General features: G+C 38.9%; 1 protein-coding gene across 1 annotated transcript in view; it reads right to left on the reverse strand.

Moving 5' to 3' along the window:
- Positions 1-16,549: 16,549 nt before the first annotated feature.
- iqck (IQ motif containing K) overlaps positions 16,550-20,431 on the reverse strand; it is a gene marked incomplete at both ends in the record, with an annotated part of 63,489 nt that continues 59,607 nt past the window's right edge. The window contains 2 exons of the mRNA XM_081372696.1: positions 16,550-16,692; positions 17,031-17,145. Coding sequence (XP_081228822.1) covers positions 16,550-16,692; positions 17,031-17,145 — 258 coding nt within the window. The remainder of the gene's footprint in view (positions 16,693-17,030; positions 17,146-20,431) is intronic.

Here is a 20,431-nt window from a genome sequence, read left to right on the forward strand (position 1 = left end):
CAACCTTCAGAGCACTTTCACAGAGACTGTCAGTCTTCTCAAGATCCTCATCACCACACCCATGACTACAGCTGAGTCTGAGAGGTGCTTCTCTACTTTAAAGAGGATCAAGACTTTCCTGAGAAACACCATGACGCAGGATCGCCTGAATGCTCTGGCGATGCTCTCCATGGAGAAGAAACTTATCAGGGACATTCCTGACTTCAACAAAAGGGTCATTGAGAGGTTTGCCACTCAGAAGGAGAGAAGAGCAAAATTCCTGTACAAATGAGATCTCACACACACACACACACACACACTCACACACTCACACTGTTTCTTTGTACATAGTAATTTTATAAATATAAATTTTCTTAAAGGGATACTCCACTGAAAAATGAAAATTCTGTCATCATATACTCACCCTCATGTTGTTTCAAACCTTTATGAATTTCTTTCTTCTGCTAAACAGAAAGTAAGATATTTAGAAGAATGTCAGTTACCAGACAGATTTAGATACCATTGACTTCCATAGTATATTTTTTTCTTTCTATGGAAGTCAATGGTATCTAAAACTGTCTGGTTACTGACATTCTTCTAAATATCTTACTTTCTGTTTAGCAGAAGAAAGAAATTCATAAAGGTTTGAAACAACATGAGGGTGAGTATCCCTTTAAAGGGATAGTTCACCCCAAAATGGTTCGGTACGTTTTCGATACAGCAAAAAGAAAGAAATGCCAGAGAAATTTCCTTTTTTATTACCGGTATTCTTTTTTCAAAAAGAAAAATGGTTTTACCATTTGTGGGTGAACTATCCCTTTAATACTATGTTTGTTATTTACTGTACATTTTGTGGAACATTTGTTTAAAATCACTCAAAATTGTTGCAGGTAATAGTTGTATTTAATCAGCTAATTAATCACTAAGTATTTTGTTTGAGTTAAATTTCAAATGCAAATAAGAAAGTTTGTGCAATATGTTTGTTTTTGTGCAAAAATGCCTCAACCTTTTAATATTGGCATTAAATAATTACTTTTCACAGAGCACTGGTATCCTGGGTGGTTATTAATTATAATAGGATTTTTTTATTTATATAGCCTTTCCAACAAGGTCGCTTTACAATATAGGCCTAGGTTAAGGAATTGAACTAAATAAACCTCAACATCAAAGATAGACATACCAAGGGCAGATATAAATATACAGAGGTCAGTTACAAAGTTAGGTTAAAGATTCAAGCAAGAAACATAAACATTCATAATAAGGTAAAATTTAAAGATTCTGAGCTAAAGAGTAATATTCAGACAAAAAAAAAGTTGACCAACTGAAAATTGGTCTATAAGACCTGGTGTCCCATGGTTACCAAGGCCTAGCTATTTAAAATAACCGAATATGACACAGCCCCACCTAACATATTTTTCACCAGCCGCCACTGCATTCAAGTGTCTATTTTAAAATTAAATTGGGTACCAAGCTGAAATAATGTCCAAAATGCTTTATTTTTAACCCTTTGCACCAAACCCGAAAAATCTAATGTGATATAAAGTGCCATAACTTTTGATGTAAACAACTCACAGAGACAAATGGACCCATTTTTCCATACAATTCTGACCCAGGGAAATTGTTATTTGTTATATTTTACAACATCTTGACCATCTATGGTCAAAAACAGCAAAAAAAAAGCTAATTTGACACCATTTTTATTATACTAACAGCAGCCTGAAATGGGGTTTATTTTAACCTTTTACCACGCCTATCCTGAACCTGAAGAAATGGAAAATAGCTTTACTTTTGAAGTAAACAAAACAAAGCAAATTAACTTAAAAAAAAATCCAAAAAGGTCCAAAAAGTTGACTAACTGCCAGTTTGGGAATGTTGGGGCTTTGCAGTTGGCAGTTGTGGCCGTTGGTTGGTACCTGCAGATCGCCATCTCCCACTGCTCTCTCTTTTGGAACAATTTCAGTACGTATTTGAAACTATAATTAAGATATACCTTTGTAGTCATAACTAAGTCATAAGTCATTTTTCAACAGTTTTTACTATAATCACAGGCTTTCGGAAAGCGAGAAGCTATCATATCTGCACAGTATCCGAGATATGAGTCTGTTAAGCAGCCAGTTCACCATACCGCACGATGGATATTTGTGAACAGATTCCATTAACATTAGAGGACTTGCCTTTGGATACAATTGGCTATCACCAATACTGCTATAAAAGCTTTACAGGGAAAATAGATTGTTTACAAGTGTCAAAGGCTTCTACATCTGGTGAATCATCATCATTGAAAAAGGACTCTCTGCGCCATGTCAAATCTCTGTCGATTCAATCTGAAGGAGCTCCAAGAAGGTGTTCCTTCTTGTTTCCCAATCAGTGCATTTTCTGTGACAAAGCAAAATCCAAGTTCAAGGGCAAGACTGAAGAGCTTACAAAGTTTCAGAGTTGGAAACACAAGGAACTAGCCTGGAAAGTTAAGAACCTAGGGCACAGGAATTAAAGAAAGAGGCTCTTTATCGCAAGGTATAGGACAAGGACATTTTTGCAATGGAAGCTAAGTATCATCTATCATGCAGAAACAACTTCAACACAGAGTACCAAACCCATGAGCGTGGAAGGGAGAGAGCAGAAAAGGCAGCAGACAACATTGACAGCCTGCAGGCCCAGAAGATAGCAGCACATAACAAGTCGTATTGTGTGGTAAAGGATTACATTCTTAGGAATGTGATTGAATGCAAAGAGGTTGTCCAGCTAAGACCCATGTACAACTTGTACATGAAGACATTGGAAAATAACGGTCATTGGAATCGAGAACGGTCACTTCATATTGCATAGCTAATACGCAGTGAGAAACTCCTTTCCTTGAGAATATTGAAGCTAATAATTTAAAACGCAGTGCAGCTGCACAGCGAACACAGCAGAGCGTCTAGCTCGCCCATTGGCTGTGCTGCGGCAACTGCACAATCTATGGCCAAGCGCCTCTGACGCGCAATCCAATCAGATGACTTGGCGCCCAACACGTCAGAGTGCACCTAAATGGGCGTGGCCTTAGTCTTTAAAGGAAGCCTATTCTGGCCAAATAGCAGATTTGATCTCTTTCAGCGACTCTTCACGTCTCTGACCTCCTCTGAAGCTTTCGCCGTCGAAACAAGCAATAACAGCTAGAGCAAGCCTTGCATACAGTAGACAGCGACTTCAACTCACCTCGAAGCCGCTTCTCTTCTGTCGCTGCTTTCCTGAGGCCATCCGGCGAGAAAAACGCTATATCCTTTTACTGCTACTGTTGTGTTCGCGGCTGCGACACTCAGTTCTAAAAGAGTCAAATTTAGCGAATGTTGTTTCAAATGCCTCGCCCCTCATGCACCTCGTGTGGAGCACGCATACACAAGGAAGATGGGCACTGAAGCTGCCCATCTCAACACTGCGGACGCAGCCGGCTAGCTCTCTTTCGAGACGACGACACCGTCGCTTTCTCACTTTCTCACTCACTTTCTCCATCTCAGTCTACTTCGCTGGTCCTGTTCACTCAGGCAGACCAACGCCCCTCTCCCTTCAAGCGGCAGGTCTCGTCTCCTTCGGCGGATCACACGAAGAACAAGACGACAGCCTCTCCATTGCTGCGTCTGAGGAAGAGTGGACGGGCTCGGTTGACCCCGCCTTCTCATAGTCTGGTGCTAGCGCTGCTACCGGAACTAATTCGGACGCTGAGATGCTGAGTATCCTCACTGCGGCCGTTTCAGACCTCGGTCTCGAATGTTCCTCGCCTGAGGAGCCACCCAGAAGCAGGCTGGATGGATGGTTTCTGCCTGGGCACCAGCAGGCCCCCGGCACAAGCCAGCGCCTTTTTTCCCTGAGGTCCATGACGAACTCGCGAAATCATGGCGTGCGCCGTACTCAGCACGCACGAACGCTTTTACTTCCGCCACGCTCTCCTCTGTTGACGGCGCAGCAGAAAAAGGTTATGAGAAGCTGCCTCCGCTCGAAGAAGCAGTTGCTGCCCATCTATGCCCGCCCACTGTTCTTGGCTGGAGATCCAGAGCGGTTCACAAGCCATCCCTGGAGTGTCGAAATGGGTTTTGTACATTATAAAGCGAGGTTACTCGCTCCAATTCCCTCGCAGACCCTCACGGTTTCAGGCGGTCATCGAGACCTCGGTGAGAAGCGGCGTGGCTCACGTGCTTCTCACCTAAGTGCAAAATCTGCTATAAAAAAGGGCGATAGAATTAGTCCCCCCCCCCCCCCGTCAGGCTTTTACAGCCGTTACTTCCTTGTACCAAAAAAGGACGGTGGCACTCGCCCCATTCTAGATCTGAGACTTCTGAACAAAGCTCTCATGAGATGGCCATTCAGAATGATAACTACCAAACAAATCCTCGCGCAGGTTCGCCCTTTTTATACGCTTAAGCCCAATTTATACTTCTGCATCGGACCTATGCCGGAGCCTCTACGCTGTAGGCAAGTAATTGGTTTTAATTTATACTTCTGCGTCGTTGTCCGCGTTGACGCGCAATTACTCATGCAGACCAATCACAGCACTTGCGTCCGCGTAGAATTGACGCGTTGTTACATTTTTGGAGAGGTGCTCGTCAGGGTACGCCGAAGGGTAAAGCGCTAAACACAGCCTACGACGTAGCTACGGCGTAAGTTTGACGCAGAAGTATAAATTGGGCTTAACTTTCACATTTAGATAACGCCCCATCACAGGTCATTCTTGAGATTCGCCTTCAAGGGGTAGGCTTATCAATATACGGTCATACCGTTCGGTCTGTCTCTAGCAGCCCGTACTTTCACAAAGTGCATGGACGCAGCGCTTTCTCCCCTGAGGCAACGGAGTGCGCATGCTGAACTATCTCGACAATTGGCTCATTATGTGTCAGCCGAAGACCGAATTATTGACACACAGATCCATACTCAGCTATTGGAATGCCTGGGGCTCAGGGTCAATTTTTTCAAGAGCAAACTGTTACCCAGCCAGAGCGTAATCTTTCTGGGCACAGTTATCGACTCTACAATGATGAGAGCACGGCTCACACCAGAGTGGGCTCTCTCTATAAGGGGTCCTTCAGGGTAGGTGCGTGCATGCCCCTCAGGACGTTTCAGAGGCTTCTCTGTCTCATGGCCGCTGCATCATCAGTACTCCAGCTAGGGTCCGATCTTATCAGTCTACCTATTACTGTCCATTAGCACAATTGTCCTGGGACTTATGTTCGGAGCGAGCCCGGCTCTTATACTCCAGCCCCTTATTCATGAAACCCGACTCACGTCTGGTTACTGTCACTATGTTGGGGTTTGTCATGGCTTGTTTCTGTGAGCCTCAGGGTGCTTCCCTAGGAGCCAGTTGTATGAAGCCCCTTGCTAATAGTGCGGCATTTTACATTGCGTCCCCACTGCGTATTAGCTACGTAATACGAAGTGACCGATCTCGAAAGGGAACGTACTCGGTTACTAATGTAACCTCGGTTCCCTGAGAGTAAGGGAACGAGTATTGCGTAGCCTGCCGCACTATCACTATCTGTTGGGATTTGTCAATTAAGTCAATTTAAACCTGCTATTTGGCCAGAATGGGCTTCCTTTATAGACTAAGGCCACGCCCATTTAGGCGCGCTCTGACGTGCGACCCAATCAGATGACTTGGCGCCAAACACGTCAGAGCGCGCCAAAGGTTGTGCAGTTGCCGCAGCACAGCAAATGAGCGAGCTAGACTCTCTGCTGTGTTCGCTGTGCAGCTGCACTGGGTTTTAAATTATTAGCTTCAATATTCTCGAGGAAAGGAGTTTCTCACTGCGTATTAGCTATGCAATATGAAGTGACCGTTCTCGATTCCAATGACCGTTATTTTCCAATGTCTTCATGTACAAGTTGTACATGGGTCTTAGCTGGACAACCTCTTTGCATTCAATCACATTCCTAAGAATGTAATCCTTTACCACACAATACAACTTGTTATGTGCTGCTATCTTCTGGGCCTGCAGGCTGTCAATGTTGTCTGCTGCCTTTTCTGCTCTCTCCCTTCCACGCTCATGGGTTTGGTACTCTGTGTTGAAGTTGTTTCTGCATGATAGATGATACTTAGCTTCCATTGTCCATTGTTCCAAATGTCCTTGTCCTACACTGCCCTACAAAGCAAAAAGGCAGTAACTGCATTTTTGGTCAAAAATGAGTTATTATCATTTTCATGACATTCAAGGCATCCTTTGTTATGTGACAAAACATCTTATCTCAAATGTGTGTCGTTTTGGAGAAAAATGGTAATAGCTTTTGGAGAATCTGTAGTTACTGCCTTTTTCCTTGGTATTGTGCCACGTTTTTGGTAAGTAATACAAAGCAAATTTACAAAGCAAGAATACAGTAACTGCAAAATAGGGGTAAAATATCAAATTAAATATGAGGATTGATATATACAAAGAATAAGCTAATATAAAGTAACAAAACAGCCACATGTCCAATAATCTACCTACAACTACTTAGGCTGGATGACAGAATAACTTTAAAGTCATTTTTCTCAGTTCTGCACTCTGCGTAGTTACTGCCTTTTTGCTTTGTAGGGCAGTACACCTTGCGATAAAGAGCCTCTTTCTTTAATTCCTGTGCCCTAGGTTCAATAACTTTCCAGGCTAGTTCCTTGTGTTTCCAACTCTGAAACTTTGTAAGCTCTTCAGTCTTGCCCTTGAACTTGGATTTTGCTTTGTCACAGAAAATGCACTGATTGGGAAACAAGAAGGAACACCTTCTTGGAGCTCCTTCAGGTTGAATTGACAGAGATTTGACATGGCGCAGAGTCCTTTTTCAATGATGATGATTCACCAGATGTAGAAGCCTTTGACACTTGTAAACAATCTATTTTCCCTGTAAAGCTTTTATAGCAGTATTGGTGATAGCCAATTGTATCCAAAGGCAAGTCCTCTAATGTTAATGGAATCTGTTCACAAATATCCATCATGCGGTATGGTGAACTGGCTGCTTAACAGACTCATATCTCGGATACTGTGCAGATATGATAGCTTCTCGCTTTCTGAAAGCCTGTGATTATAGTAAAAACTGTTGAAAAATGACTTATGACTTAGTTATGACTACAAAGGTATATCTTAATTATAGTTTCAAATACGTACTGAAATTGTTCCAAAAGAGAGAGCAGTGGGAGATGGCGATCTGCAGGTACCAACCAACGGCCACAACTGCCAAATGCAAAGCCCCAACATTCCCAAACTGGCAGTTGTTTAAGTTAATTTGCTTTGTTTTGTTTTGTTTACTTCAAAAGTAAAACTATTTTTAATTTCTTCAGGTTCAGGATAGGTGCGGTAAAAGATTAAAATAAACCCCATTTTAGGCTGCTGTTAGTATAATAAAAATGGTGTCAAATTAGCTGTTTTTTTTGCTGTTTTTGACCATAGATGGTCAAGATGTTGTAAAATATAACAAATAACAATTTCCCTGGGTCAGAATTGTATGGAAAAATGTGTCCATTTGTCTCTGTGAGTTGTTTACATCAAAAGTTATGGCACTTTATATCACATTAGATTTTTCGGGTTTGGTGCAAAGGGTTAAAAATAAAGCATTTTGGACATTATTTCAGCTTAGTACCCAATTTAATTTTAAAATAGACAATTGAATGATAAAGAAATAACAGTTTGTGAAAAGAAAATCACCCTATGCGCTTCAGAAAATGAAAATATAGTTGATCCTCTACACATTTTTGGCCATTTTTTGCTATTTTTGTCCAGAAATAGGGTCAACATGTTATCAAATGTCAAAAATAACCATTCCATTAAATTCCTGGGGTCAGAATTGTATGGGAAAATTTGTTCATTTGTCTCTGTATGTTGTTTACTTCAAATGTTAAGCCACTTTCTATATAATTTTTTTATTTTTCGGGTTCCGGTCGGGTGCAGCAAAGGGTTAAAAATTAAGCCTTTTGGGACATTATTTCAGCTTGGCACCTGGCAGATTCTGAAAATAGACCTTTAAAGATTTAAAAAAATCAGGTGGCATAAAAAAAGCCGGGGGGTGCGCGTGGACCCCTATTTCCATCTAGACTAATAAGGGTGTTTTTTTTTTCTTTTGCAAAATGCTGTGAACAAATTAGAATTGCAAAGAGCATATGCAGTAAAAATGTGAAACATACATAGTGTCTTGTACTCGGTTACCTCACTAAATACAGTAATGTGTAACTTTACTGTATTTTTCAAATGGCTGTGCAAATAGTGTATATAGTGCTATCTTGAGCATTTTCAGGTAGTGTCACCAAGATCTGACTTTTTTGCATTGGAAAACATTTACAGAGTAAACTGTCATAATGAAAACATGACAAAGCCATTTGACTATCTTGTTCATAAACAATGGTGTCGGGACTTTTCATCTTGATGACACTGACACTTTCATTGACATGAATACTTGCTTTTGAGGAATGAGCTGTCCATTTTGAGCAAGTGACATGCTTTTGCAGGTTATCAACTAGGTTTTGCAGTTTGTACTAATTGTTTTGAGAACTGCATTAACTGTTGTGCAAATGTAAATGGTGATGTGAGAAATGCACCAAAGCGACTGAGAAAAACTGTAACTGGAGCATTGAAACTAAGGCATTTAATTAACATTGTTCACAATGTGCAGGACATGTAGTAATGACATCCTGGGTCACGTGACAACAGTAGATTGACACGATAAGTTCAGTAACCCAAATTTGTCTTACAGTAAAATCAGAATGCTTTTGATTTGAATACATCAGAAAATCACAGTATCTCTGACACTGGTCTTCAGTGTTTCTCTCCATGCTTGACTCTCTTCATCTACATGCGCACTACAGTGGAGAATGTGGCAAAGTCATCTGACAACATTAACAAGGTAACCCAAATTATTATTTTTTACAAAACCTAATTCACGTGCACAATAAAACAATACTGACTCAAAAAAAAAAGTTAACTCTTTTCCCGCCAGCGTTTTTGCTCATTTTCACAAAAATGTCATGGCCCCCAGAATATTTGTTTGTTTGAATATCTGAACATGCAATATATCAAAAGAAAGAACAGACCCTCTGCTTTAAAATAAAATAATAATTCAAAAAAAAAATATTTTATCAACACTTTTGAGCAAAGATTCAGATTCAAACCAGATTCACAGCGATGATCAAAACACAGACTATCGAGTCCATTCGGGTCAACATTTCATTCAGTAACATTAGGCAATTTTAATTTATATGCTGTTTAATGTTGATGATCGCGTTATTTTACATGTGTATATGATTGCATATTTAGGGCTGTGCCGCACCACCGCGGTTGTAAAGCTGTGGCTGAGTAGCACCGGCGCTGGTCCGACTTTTTTTTTGTATGTGAAAAAGCTGTTTTACATGAATATTATGAGAGGAGTGAAGCAGAAAGCTTTGTTTACAAAATAAATAATTGGTCAGCAATTAAACGTTACATCGCAGCCATGGAAACGTTTGGATTTGTGATGAATGAGAGAGTTGTGCGTGAGCCCATAATTTAAGCTTTGTATTCTTGCGATCTGGTCACCCGATTATCAGCAAATTTAACAATATTCCATTAGTTATTCCACATGGAATCTCTTGTTTCTTTTCCCAAATTTTCACTCACGTATCACCCATTTTCGCAGGGGATTATAAACGTTTCTGCCTTTGGTTTGCTTTAAATTAGGCCTATTATATTCGCATTCTTTACTGTGGTAAAGTAGAAAAACCGCTGTAGGACAGAGAGCCTACCTTTTTACCTGCACGTCAAATTCCTTTTAACACAGTTTGTGCTTCTTATTATACATGGTAAGGCGCGTCAAGTTTTTTGCAAGCGCTTTCACAAGCGTGGGTGATTTTAGTTTCGCTTTCTCTGGCAGCGCAAAATCAAATATAGCCTAAATGTCTTGCCCTTGTGGAAGATCAAATTCGCTATTCAGACTGTCTACAACAAGTAGAAAACATGAAGATATTAGAAGAGATGGTCTCGTTCCTTACTCGTGTCCCACATCCCTCTCAAAGCGCAGAGCGGAAGGCTTATCACACGTCTTTGTGTGGAAATATCAAACAAATGTTTTTTAAATATTTAACTTTATAATATTATTTAAGTTAATATTATTTACTGATATTTATTTCAATACTTTACAGGCTTTAGTGTGATGTTTCATTGATGGAAGTGCTCAAACACGCATGTCTGTTTATAAATGGATGTTTGAGCCTCATTTATTATTTTATTTCAAAATGTATTTAATTGAGGTGTATATATGTTATATATACACCCCCCAACCACCACGCCACCACAGTCACAGCCCTATATGCAGTGTTGGGAAGGATACTTTCAAAACGTATTTCGTTACAGAATACATGCCCCAAAATGTAATTTGTAACGTATTCTGTTGCGTTTCTCAATCTGAGTAACGTATTCTGAATACTTGGATTACTTACACATTGAATTGCATTTTATAAGTGTAGGAATGCGGTGCGGTGATGCGCTGGTGACACGTTCATGTAACATGTAGGCCTACGGGTGGCACTGCCAATAAAGCACCTAAAAGAACTGGCAAAAGTAATGATTATGAATATGTCAAATATAGCAAGGAGATATTTTAATTGTTTATTAATAAACAAGTGTTTTCTGTGTCAGTGTCGGCTGCAAAGAGGAAGTTGACGATGCTGACTTGCAATCATCACAGTAGTGAACGCGCCAGAGAGAAATGCACATTTCATACGGATTACATAAGAAGAGAGCAGTCTGTTTTCTTTCGTTTTGAATTGTTCTGTTTAAAAGTAGACATGTCTGTGAGGCAAGTATAACCTTATACACTAAGTTTCGGTTCATTTATGAGATGAGCTCCAGTTCACGCGCCGGCACCTCCATGTCGTGATTATATTGTCTGCTATATGTACTTCTATATGTAAATCCAGGCAATTGGTTGATGAAACATTTGTTAAAATTAAGATACAATAATACAAAACGAAATTCACTTTAAAGAAAGGCTTTGTGCTTTCTGTTTGAGGTCTCTGTGAAAGTTTTTAAGCAGTCTTTTAGTTCCGCTTTCAGAGCGGTCACGTCCGTAACATTTTTTCCTCATAAATGCGAACACGAAAAATTAAATAAAATGAATTTTGTGTTCTGTGGAGAGCCAACCCTTCTTCATCCAGTGGGTAGTATTACTTTTGGTTTGCGCAGTGTAATTCACAGAAGTACTAAACATATTTTGCCACCTAAAAGTTTTTGTCACGCATGTTTATTTCCCTCATATTTAATAGAAAACACATGTGTAGACATATTTTTCTAATGTCTGGACTCCTTTATTAAGGGAGTATGGATATATAAACAGACGTTTCAATATATTGGTATTAAATGCATTTTCTGAGAATTTCTATTTCAAGTTTTGATAGCAAATGTCAGTCCATAACGCTGGAATTGCCCAATTTTAAAGTATTTATTTTGTGGTGTAGGTCTACGTATTTTATAATGTTAACTTCAAATAATACTTATAGTAATTTAAAGATGTGGTAGCATTGGATCTGGATGGGAAGGATAACATGGGAGTTGGAAGGGCTGTGTCGTGATTCTGCCTTTTCACACCGCGACACAGGTTTGTGGATCTGAGTGTCGCGATTTCGGTTTCATATCGCATATCGTTACAGCCCTGGTAGCTACCTGATACAACTATAAAATAGCAAGGTGACCAGTAAAACTACAGCAGACGAATAAACCTGGCTAATTAAAAAAAATAACTTGCTTTAAGATGCTTCTTCAGGTTGGAGGTGGAGTTGGACGCTGAAAGGAGGTTGATTGCTGGCAAGCAGAGGTTGCACTGCACAGTTATATTTCGTTCTCCCTTCTCTTTATTTAATGTGAAATGCTGTTTGAATTTCCAAGATAGAAACGCATTCTTGCCCTGCTCTGTTGTTTTGACTCCATCTCTACCTCTAGCTCCCGCTGCTCCTCTTCCGACTCCATTGTGACTGATCACGCAAACCGCGCATTTTTTCGTTTTAATATTGGGGCTTCTGGGAAATGCATGGAGTTGCCTTAATTTATTTAGAGAGTGTTCATCATGTAATCCATTGATTTCAACAATGTAACTGTATTCTAAATACCAACTATTTAAATTGTAACTGTAACGGAATACAGTTACTCATAATTTGTATTCTGAATACGTAACGCCGGTACATATATTGCGTTACTCCCCAACACTGCTTATATGATATTGCTTGTTTCTGTTTCTTCTCATGTGTTTTGATCAGGAGATTATGTACTCTTTCAGAAGATGTCATGGAGCCCCCTACTGTATAACAGTGAAAACATACAAAAGCCGGAAATTTCCATCAATGAAAGAGTTAATAAAGAACTGAATTGCTCATGACATCATAACCAGTGAAGCCACTGAATTCAATGCATCATATTTCAGTGCGTAAATGTTAACGAGTCAGCGTTTTTTATATCTCCCTGTACATTCTAACAACACTAACGTCCTAAGCATGTAAATGGTTATTTATTTAAAATCGGGAATTGTCCCTGCTAGGGCTGCACGATTAATCGCAATTTACATGTAATCGCACTTAAATCAAGATGGCTTATCACGATTTTCAAATCGCAAAGGCTGCGATTATTTTTATTATTTTTTTTATCCACAGTTTGTCATTGATGTACGGCTCTGTAAACGCTGCTCCATAAAAGCACTGTGAGTTTGAGTCACTTATAACGTGCATTTGAAAAAACAACACGCGTCAAACATCTTTCCAAAACATGAGAAGCATTTATGAACCTCTTTTTTATAACATGCAACATTTAATAACATGCATTTACTCCAAACTCACTTCATACCGACAGCTGAGCTCCTCCTCCTGTGAGATGATGTGCTTCTTACACAGAATATGGCAGTCGTGTATTTATAAGTCATGTTTAATCAAAGTTTATTCAGCTACAGCGATAGGGATTTCCTGGAATGATGCGCATTATTGCACTTCTGCGGCGGGGCATATTTAGCGTGTTTGCGTGAAAGCGTCCTCTGGAGTTCAAATGGGGCAGTATTTACTAACAGTCAGCCGCACTCCACTGACAAGCTGCGCACAAAATAATCGCAGCCTTTGCCAAATCGTGTGCGGTTTTTTTGCGATTAATCGTGCAGCCCTAGTCCCTGCTTATTAAAAGTGTGATCAAGCTACATCTAAGCCTATTGCAAATGTCACAGTGCTTATTCTGAAATATGAATACAGATTTATGCATTTTTATGTGCATTCAACTTAATTCACCTTGTAGCCAAAGGGTTAAGGGTTATTTTTTTTGTAGGCCAGTTTTTTTGTAGGACAGTAACTTAATTGGAATAATTTGCTGGCTAAATATGTCTTCAAGTCCATTCATGATATGCTCCCTCTGAGCAAGATGATTGTATACAATTTAGTAATACCAGATATATGTTCATTTTTTATATTTCCAACATAATTACAAACAGAAATGTTTTGTTAGGTCAGTTACCTGTGTCGGCAGTGTGCAGCACACGCATATTAACCATGTTATATTATAATATCATAAACATTACAGTTCATGTCCACATAGTTAATTCAGACATGAAACAAGCTTAAGAGAAATCTATCACTCTAAGATTAATGTGTATTTTTAGTTAAAGCTGTTCAGTTATTAAGCAATAACTCATTTTCTTCTTTTGTGTTTTATATCATGACCACTAAGAGGTGTTTTCTTTAATTGGTTAATTCCCTGAAGAGAGATACTTATTCGTTGTTGTTGAAAACGAAAGTAAATGAATGATGCACGTTTGTTTCGTTTTACCGTGAAATGAGAGTTCCGTGTCTTTATTAAAATCAACAGTCCAAAAAATACTTTACGCTTTACACCTTCCTTTGACTAGGTGTAATGTGCAACAGGTATTAAATCTATGCAGGACTTAAAGCACATTTTATCCGACACGAGACCCAAGTGGGCTCCAGTTCAAAACTTTGACGAGTATCTCGGACATGTATGGGTAACAGGACATTCTGAGGATTCACAGTTACATCAAAATCTGCTCGCTGTAATCAATTGATGACAAATGAAGCAAAAGAAGAAAAATAACCGAATGGCAGTCACAGTGGAATTTATACCTTGCAATGGACTAAATATGTTATCAATTTGCTGTCAATAAACTAATTTATGAATGAAACGGTATGTTGTATGGATTACTGTGCAAACATAGTAGAGCGTGTGGATTGTGGACAAACTTTATTTCTGTCATGACAACTCTCTGGGGAAGAGGGAGGGTTTCTGAAAGAGCGCTGCAGTCAGATAATCCCAATAGCAGATCTATACAGGTGGAGCTGGGGAAGAGGGAGGGTTTCTGTAAGAGCGCTGCAGTCAGATAATCCCCATAGCAGATCTATACAGGTGGAGCTGGGGAAGAAGGAGGGTTGCAGACTGCTAACAGCAAACAATGCCAAGTACTTGAATGTTGAGCAACAAGCTCATTTGGCTGCTGATGCCATCAGCTGCACTATGTAGATAACAATGTGATCGCTAACTAATTAAGTGAAGGACCGATCAGCCTGCGCCATCTAGATTTTCATGACAGAACTTTGTATTTCACTTAGTGGTGGTAAATGGGACCAATCCGTGAGCCTTAAAATAATCAGTCTCAAAAATATAGTCACGTGACATAAACTAGATGCTTGTTAACATCATTTTATTGTGAAAAAATGGCATACAAGCCTTTTCTGTTTAAAGTTATAGCCAGTGTTACAACATTGTTGGCAAGACAACGTAACGGCAAAACCCTAAAATTAGCCTGCACAAGAAAGGACGAGAGTGATTCTTTACCTAAAAAAAACCTCAAGTTTTAACAGAAGAACATAATATAATTGATGTTATACTATACTTTTCTTCTTAGAAATCCACCCACTTGTTGGCCACTTTCCTCCACCCAGGCTCACCTTTGTTGGCTAACAAGGCCTGATCACACACTACAATGCTATGACCCTTCATCTTCAAGATCAACAACTCTGCCTCCTAGCAAACATTAGAACGGAGCATAACCAGTGGACTCGTGTGCAGTACAAGCAGTGTAAGCAGTTGTGGACTTTTTGTATTTATTGTGCAATTTATACGTGAAAATTAGTTTTTACGTGCATATTATACAAAGTGTTCGCATGCATATGATAAACACTTTATGGCGTGTAATACGCACGTACCCCACACCACTAATCCTACCCAAGGGGTTTACAGTGCGTATCATAAATTGCACGATAAATACAACGTGCTATAGAGACAAATTTTGTGAGATCTTGTTGCTCGGATCAACTGATACTTAAAATTAGCTCCCTGATTTACGTTAATTCTTTCTAGGAAGCTGTACACACAAAAATAGCTGTCCCCTTTACCACAAGATAAAAATAAATAACAGCATAAAATTAAGATGACAAGAACTCAATGAATGTCTCCCTGCCTGCAAGCAGTTATATTTCAGCACCACACCGGCAGGCAATTTTATCTCCTTATCCTAGTAGACAAAACACACACTCAATCACAATGCATGGCTAGGAAGATCTCTTCAAAGTCAGCAATCATTTGTTTTGCTAATTTGCAAAATCATAGGGAATTTACTTGCAAGACTGCAAATTTTACAAAACAACAATTAATGATGTGTCGGCACAACTTCAGACTGATGAACATGAAAACGTAAAGTCAATGCTTATTATAACATTTAATACCAACTTGAATCAAAATAACAGTAGGGCTGGGCGATATGACAATATATATCATGACGGCGATGACTATAGAATATAGAATATATAGATTTTGTTATTGTTTATATTGTTTATTTGAATTCTCATTTCCAGTTTACACTCTTGGTGTAAACATTTTTATAGAGGAATTGTATAAAAATATAATTTTTTAATAATACAAATGATATATATATATATATATTATTTTTTTTTCATTTACTTCTCATCCATATGTTTATTGTGTCATGGGGATATGAAGTAGTTTTTTTTTACTTATTTACTGCAAAATTCCTCAACTACACCATTAGCTTGCTTGTGTATGAAATATAAAAATTTTATGAAAAAAAAAACCTCTTGTGATTATCAAAATGAAATATGAGTTGTTTCTGGATATTGATCTAAGTGTTAGAGGCAGAATTCTGCCATCTGCTGGTTAGAGAAAAATCTGAAGGAAATACAGTTTTAGAAAATATATACATCCAGCAGAGGGCCATAGAGATCCATTTATTTTTCTGGTCTTTTTTGAGGTCTTGTTTAGCAATAATGCCACATCAATTCTCAATAATGATTGTAATCACATATTATTTATTTCAATAATCCAAATATAAAAAAAAATATTATTTTAAGAATAAGAAATTAATTTAAAAAAGTAAATAAACCCCCCAAAAATCAGGCATACAATAATGATTATTAGGACCCTAAATCCAGATTAACGTGTATGATTTATGCATACACGTTTCATATTTTACAGATATTTCGACTGCAGAAGTTGAGATATGTTGCATTCTGAACGATTCTTCTCCTGACTTCAATCTCACTATCGAGCCACAATCCCCAGAGATACTCTGCTAAGGGTGCAAGAATACATACAATACATGAGTACTTTGATGCCATTCAGGACACAGACACAAGTACAGCACTTGGTCTACAAACAGGGAGAGATTCCAGCTCTATTAAAGAGCTGTCTATAACAGCATCCTCTTCAGCAAAGCTGGCCCCGTCTTGGCCCTGGTTTGGTGCTTCTGTGGTACAGTGCGCTGCATTTTCAGTGTTCATTACAGCTCACATTAGAAAAGTTACAAGAACAGAGCAGTGTTCAGAAATTAATTAGTTTTCATTCATAAAAGCTGTAATAAAGCATGAAGCTTGTTATGACGTTGCTAAACGTAACTCTACTCTCTCTCAGCTAATAATGTTGTATACTTCAAATACCAACAAATACTTCAGATAGGTCAGCTCCCTCCTTTTTCTTTTTTTTACACGGCTCAAATCCCAACGCATTTGGCCTTCCCAGTCTGTGAGAAATGTGTGTTTGTGTGATGTAATGAAGTTGTGTAAGGATTGTCAGAGAGAGCATGATGAGTGTGTGTTTCACCTCTGTTCTCCTGGCGTACCCAGAAGTCTTGAACCGTTTTGTTGATGTCACAGTTCTCTTCCCGCAGTTCTCTCTGCCACTGCCTCAACTCTTGCACATCTGGACGCACACGCACCTGAAAAAACAAATGCCATGTTGACATAATTCAGTATTCAGTAGGGGTGTAATGATCCCCTCATGTCACGATTCGATACATATCACGATACTGAACTCACAATGCAATATTATTGCAATACTCCAAGACATATGATAAAAGATTAACAAAAAATGTACTGTTGATTAAAATGCTAAATTTGGTTTTACATTGTGTGTGTAAATGAATAGGCTTGGACTTGGTGCTGGAAACCCAAAGCACAGGACAATAGAGACACCAGAATAACACTATGCATTATTCTGGAACTGAAAACACAGAATTATTTTAGGTGAATATGCTTGATCTCTGTCACTGACTAGATATATTTAAAATAATGTAGGCCACTTTTTACTGGTAACATCAGACATTTGGCATTATCAGAACCCACAAATATTCCCCCATTGCATTATTATACATTGTATTCAACATTATATGTAGTAGTTTAATGTAGGACTGACACTAAAGCTACTGACACTAGTACTGACACTAAATAATTTTTACAATACACAATACAACATTGTCACTATCCACAATACATATTGTTGCATTTATGTATTGCGATATACAGTTGTGGTCAGAATTAATGGCACCCCTGGTAAATATGATCAAAAATGGCTGAAAAAATTAATCTGCATTGTTTATCCTTTTGATCTTTCATTCAAAAAATTCATTTTTCACCTTTCATTGAAGTAAAAGAATTGAAAGTGGGGGGTAAATCACTAAAATAAATGCTTTTCTCCAAAACATGCTGGCCATAATTATTGGCTCCCTGTTATTAAATACTTTTTGCAACCTCCTTTTGCCAAGATAACAGATTTTTCTGAGTTTTTCTTTGAGTTTTCTTCTATAATGCCTGATGAGTTTGGAGAATAACTGACAAGAGATCAGAGACCATTCCTCCATACAGAATCTCTCCAGATCCTTCAGATTCAAAAGTTCATGTTGGTGCTTCTTCTGTTCAGTTCACCCTACTCATTTTCTATAGGGTTCCGTTTAGGGGCCTATAGAAATGAAATATTCAGAATGATTTTGATGTTTGTTTTGGACCGTTGTCCTAATGGAAGATCCAACCACGGCCCATTATAAGATTTCTAGCAGAGACAGGTTTTGATTTTTTTATCTGTTGGTATTTGCTAGAATCCATAATACCATGTATCTGAACAAGATGTCCAGGACCTCCAGGAAAAAAAATAGGCCCACAACATTAAAGATCCAGCAGTATATTTAACCGTAGGCATGGGGTACTTTTTATCCCTGTTTGCATCAAACACATCTGGTGGGTTTGCTGCCAAAAAGCCCTTTTTTTTGTTTCATCTGACCATAGAATCTGGTCCCTTTTGAAGTTCCAGTCATGTCTGACAACTGAATATGCTGGAGTTTATTTTTGGAGGAGCGAGGAGGATTTTTCTTGAAACCCTCCCAAACAACATGTGGTTGTGTAGGGGTTGTTTGAGAATATTTTTTTTTTAGGCTTTCTGGCCCCAAGACTCAAGTAATCTCTGCAATTCTCCATCTGTGATTCTTGGAGAGTCTTTGGCCACTCAAACTTTCCTCCTCACCGTGCATAAAGACAATATAGACACACGTCCTCTTCCTGGCAGATTCGTAACATCTTTAGTTAATTGGAACTTCTTAATTATTGCCCTGATGGTCAAAATGGGGATTTTCAATTCTTTAGCTATTTTCTTACAGCCACTTTCTATTTTGTGATAATCAACAATCTTTTGATGCACATCAGAACTATATTCTTTGGTTTTACTTATTGTGATGGATGATTAAAAAATTTGGCCTTTGTGTATTCATCATATTTAAACTCCTGTGACACAAGAAGTCATAGCTAGACAATGTTATGTTCCTAGTCACCCTGGTGTGCTAAATAAAGGTAAATACTAATGGGAATATACTTCAGAGATATTTTACTCGTAAAAAATTCTAGGGGTGCCAATAATTGTGGCCGACGTGTTTTGGAGAAAAACATTTATTTCATAATGTGATGTCCTCCCCACTTTCAATTCTTTTACTTCAATGAAAGGTTAGATTTTTGCAAATTGTTTGAATGAAAGATCAAAGGGATAAACAATGCAGATTTTTTTTTTTACAGCCAGTTTTGATCATATTTACCAGGGGTGCCATTAATTCTGACCACCACTGTATATTGTGACACGATATATTGTTATACCCCTAGTATTCAATGATATAGTCCTTCACATCTATTAGTCCTTAACACATTATAGTCCTTCACGTCTATTGCGATCTCAAAATTCCGGCCAGTTGATAATACCTAGAATATCAAAATCGACTGCTAGCGGTAGATCCTTTTCCTATTTAACACCTAAACTTTGGAACAGTCTTCCTACCATTGTCCGGGAAGCAGACACACTCTGTCAGTTCAAAGTTAGACTAAAAACACATATCTTTGACCTAGCATACACATAACACATTATAGACTTCTATAATTCAATGTTAGACTGCATAGATTAGGTCAGCCGGAACCGGGAACACTTCCCATAAATGCACTCGTTACATTATAAGAAGAATGGCGTCTACGCTAATATTAGTCTCTCTGTTTATCCCGAGGTTTACCGCAGTCTGCCGGATCTAGGCTGTATCCAGATCTGATGAAGGACCTGCGCCTGGACGCGACAACAGCGCAGTCCTGAAATGTCAACTAGTCTCTCCCCTGTGAAGACCTCCCTCCACTCCCTTTCTCTACAGATAAAGCGTTGTCGGGATAGTTCCGGTTTGCGTGCCTACGCGGAAGCGATTAAAATTCTGTATTATAAATTTTAAAGGGGTCATATAATGGTACATGCACTTTTACAAGTTGATTATACTGAAATGTGTGTTGGCAGTGCCTGTACACAACAATCATAAAATGCTAAAAATCCATCCAGTGTTTTTTTTTTAATCTTCTTATATGTTTTCCCCTGTCTCAAATCAAGCCGTTCGATTTTGTGACGTCACAAAATCGACGCCCCTCCCACGATTGTATGATTGACAGCAGCGTTTCAAATAAGACCCGCCCTCGCTCGTGAGCGAGCTGTCTGTCATCATAGTGCATTGTTGATATGCTGGAGCAGAATGGCGTCTAATCGATTGTGGTGTTCTGTTCTTGGGTGTAATAAGGAACACAGCAGTCATTTTGATGTTCCTAAATCCGAACCACTGAAGACGCAGTGGCTGAGTTTTGTTTTTGAAGGGAATATGCCCAAAGCATTAACGCGGGGATTCCCTTGCGGGGATTCCCCACGATCAACGTCCATGCTTC

This window comes from Scardinius erythrophthalmus (assembly GCF_964197995.2).
Source record: "Scardinius erythrophthalmus genome assembly, chromosome: 8".
Lineage (NCBI taxonomy): Eukaryota > Metazoa > Chordata > Actinopteri > Cypriniformes > Leuciscidae > Scardinius > Scardinius erythrophthalmus.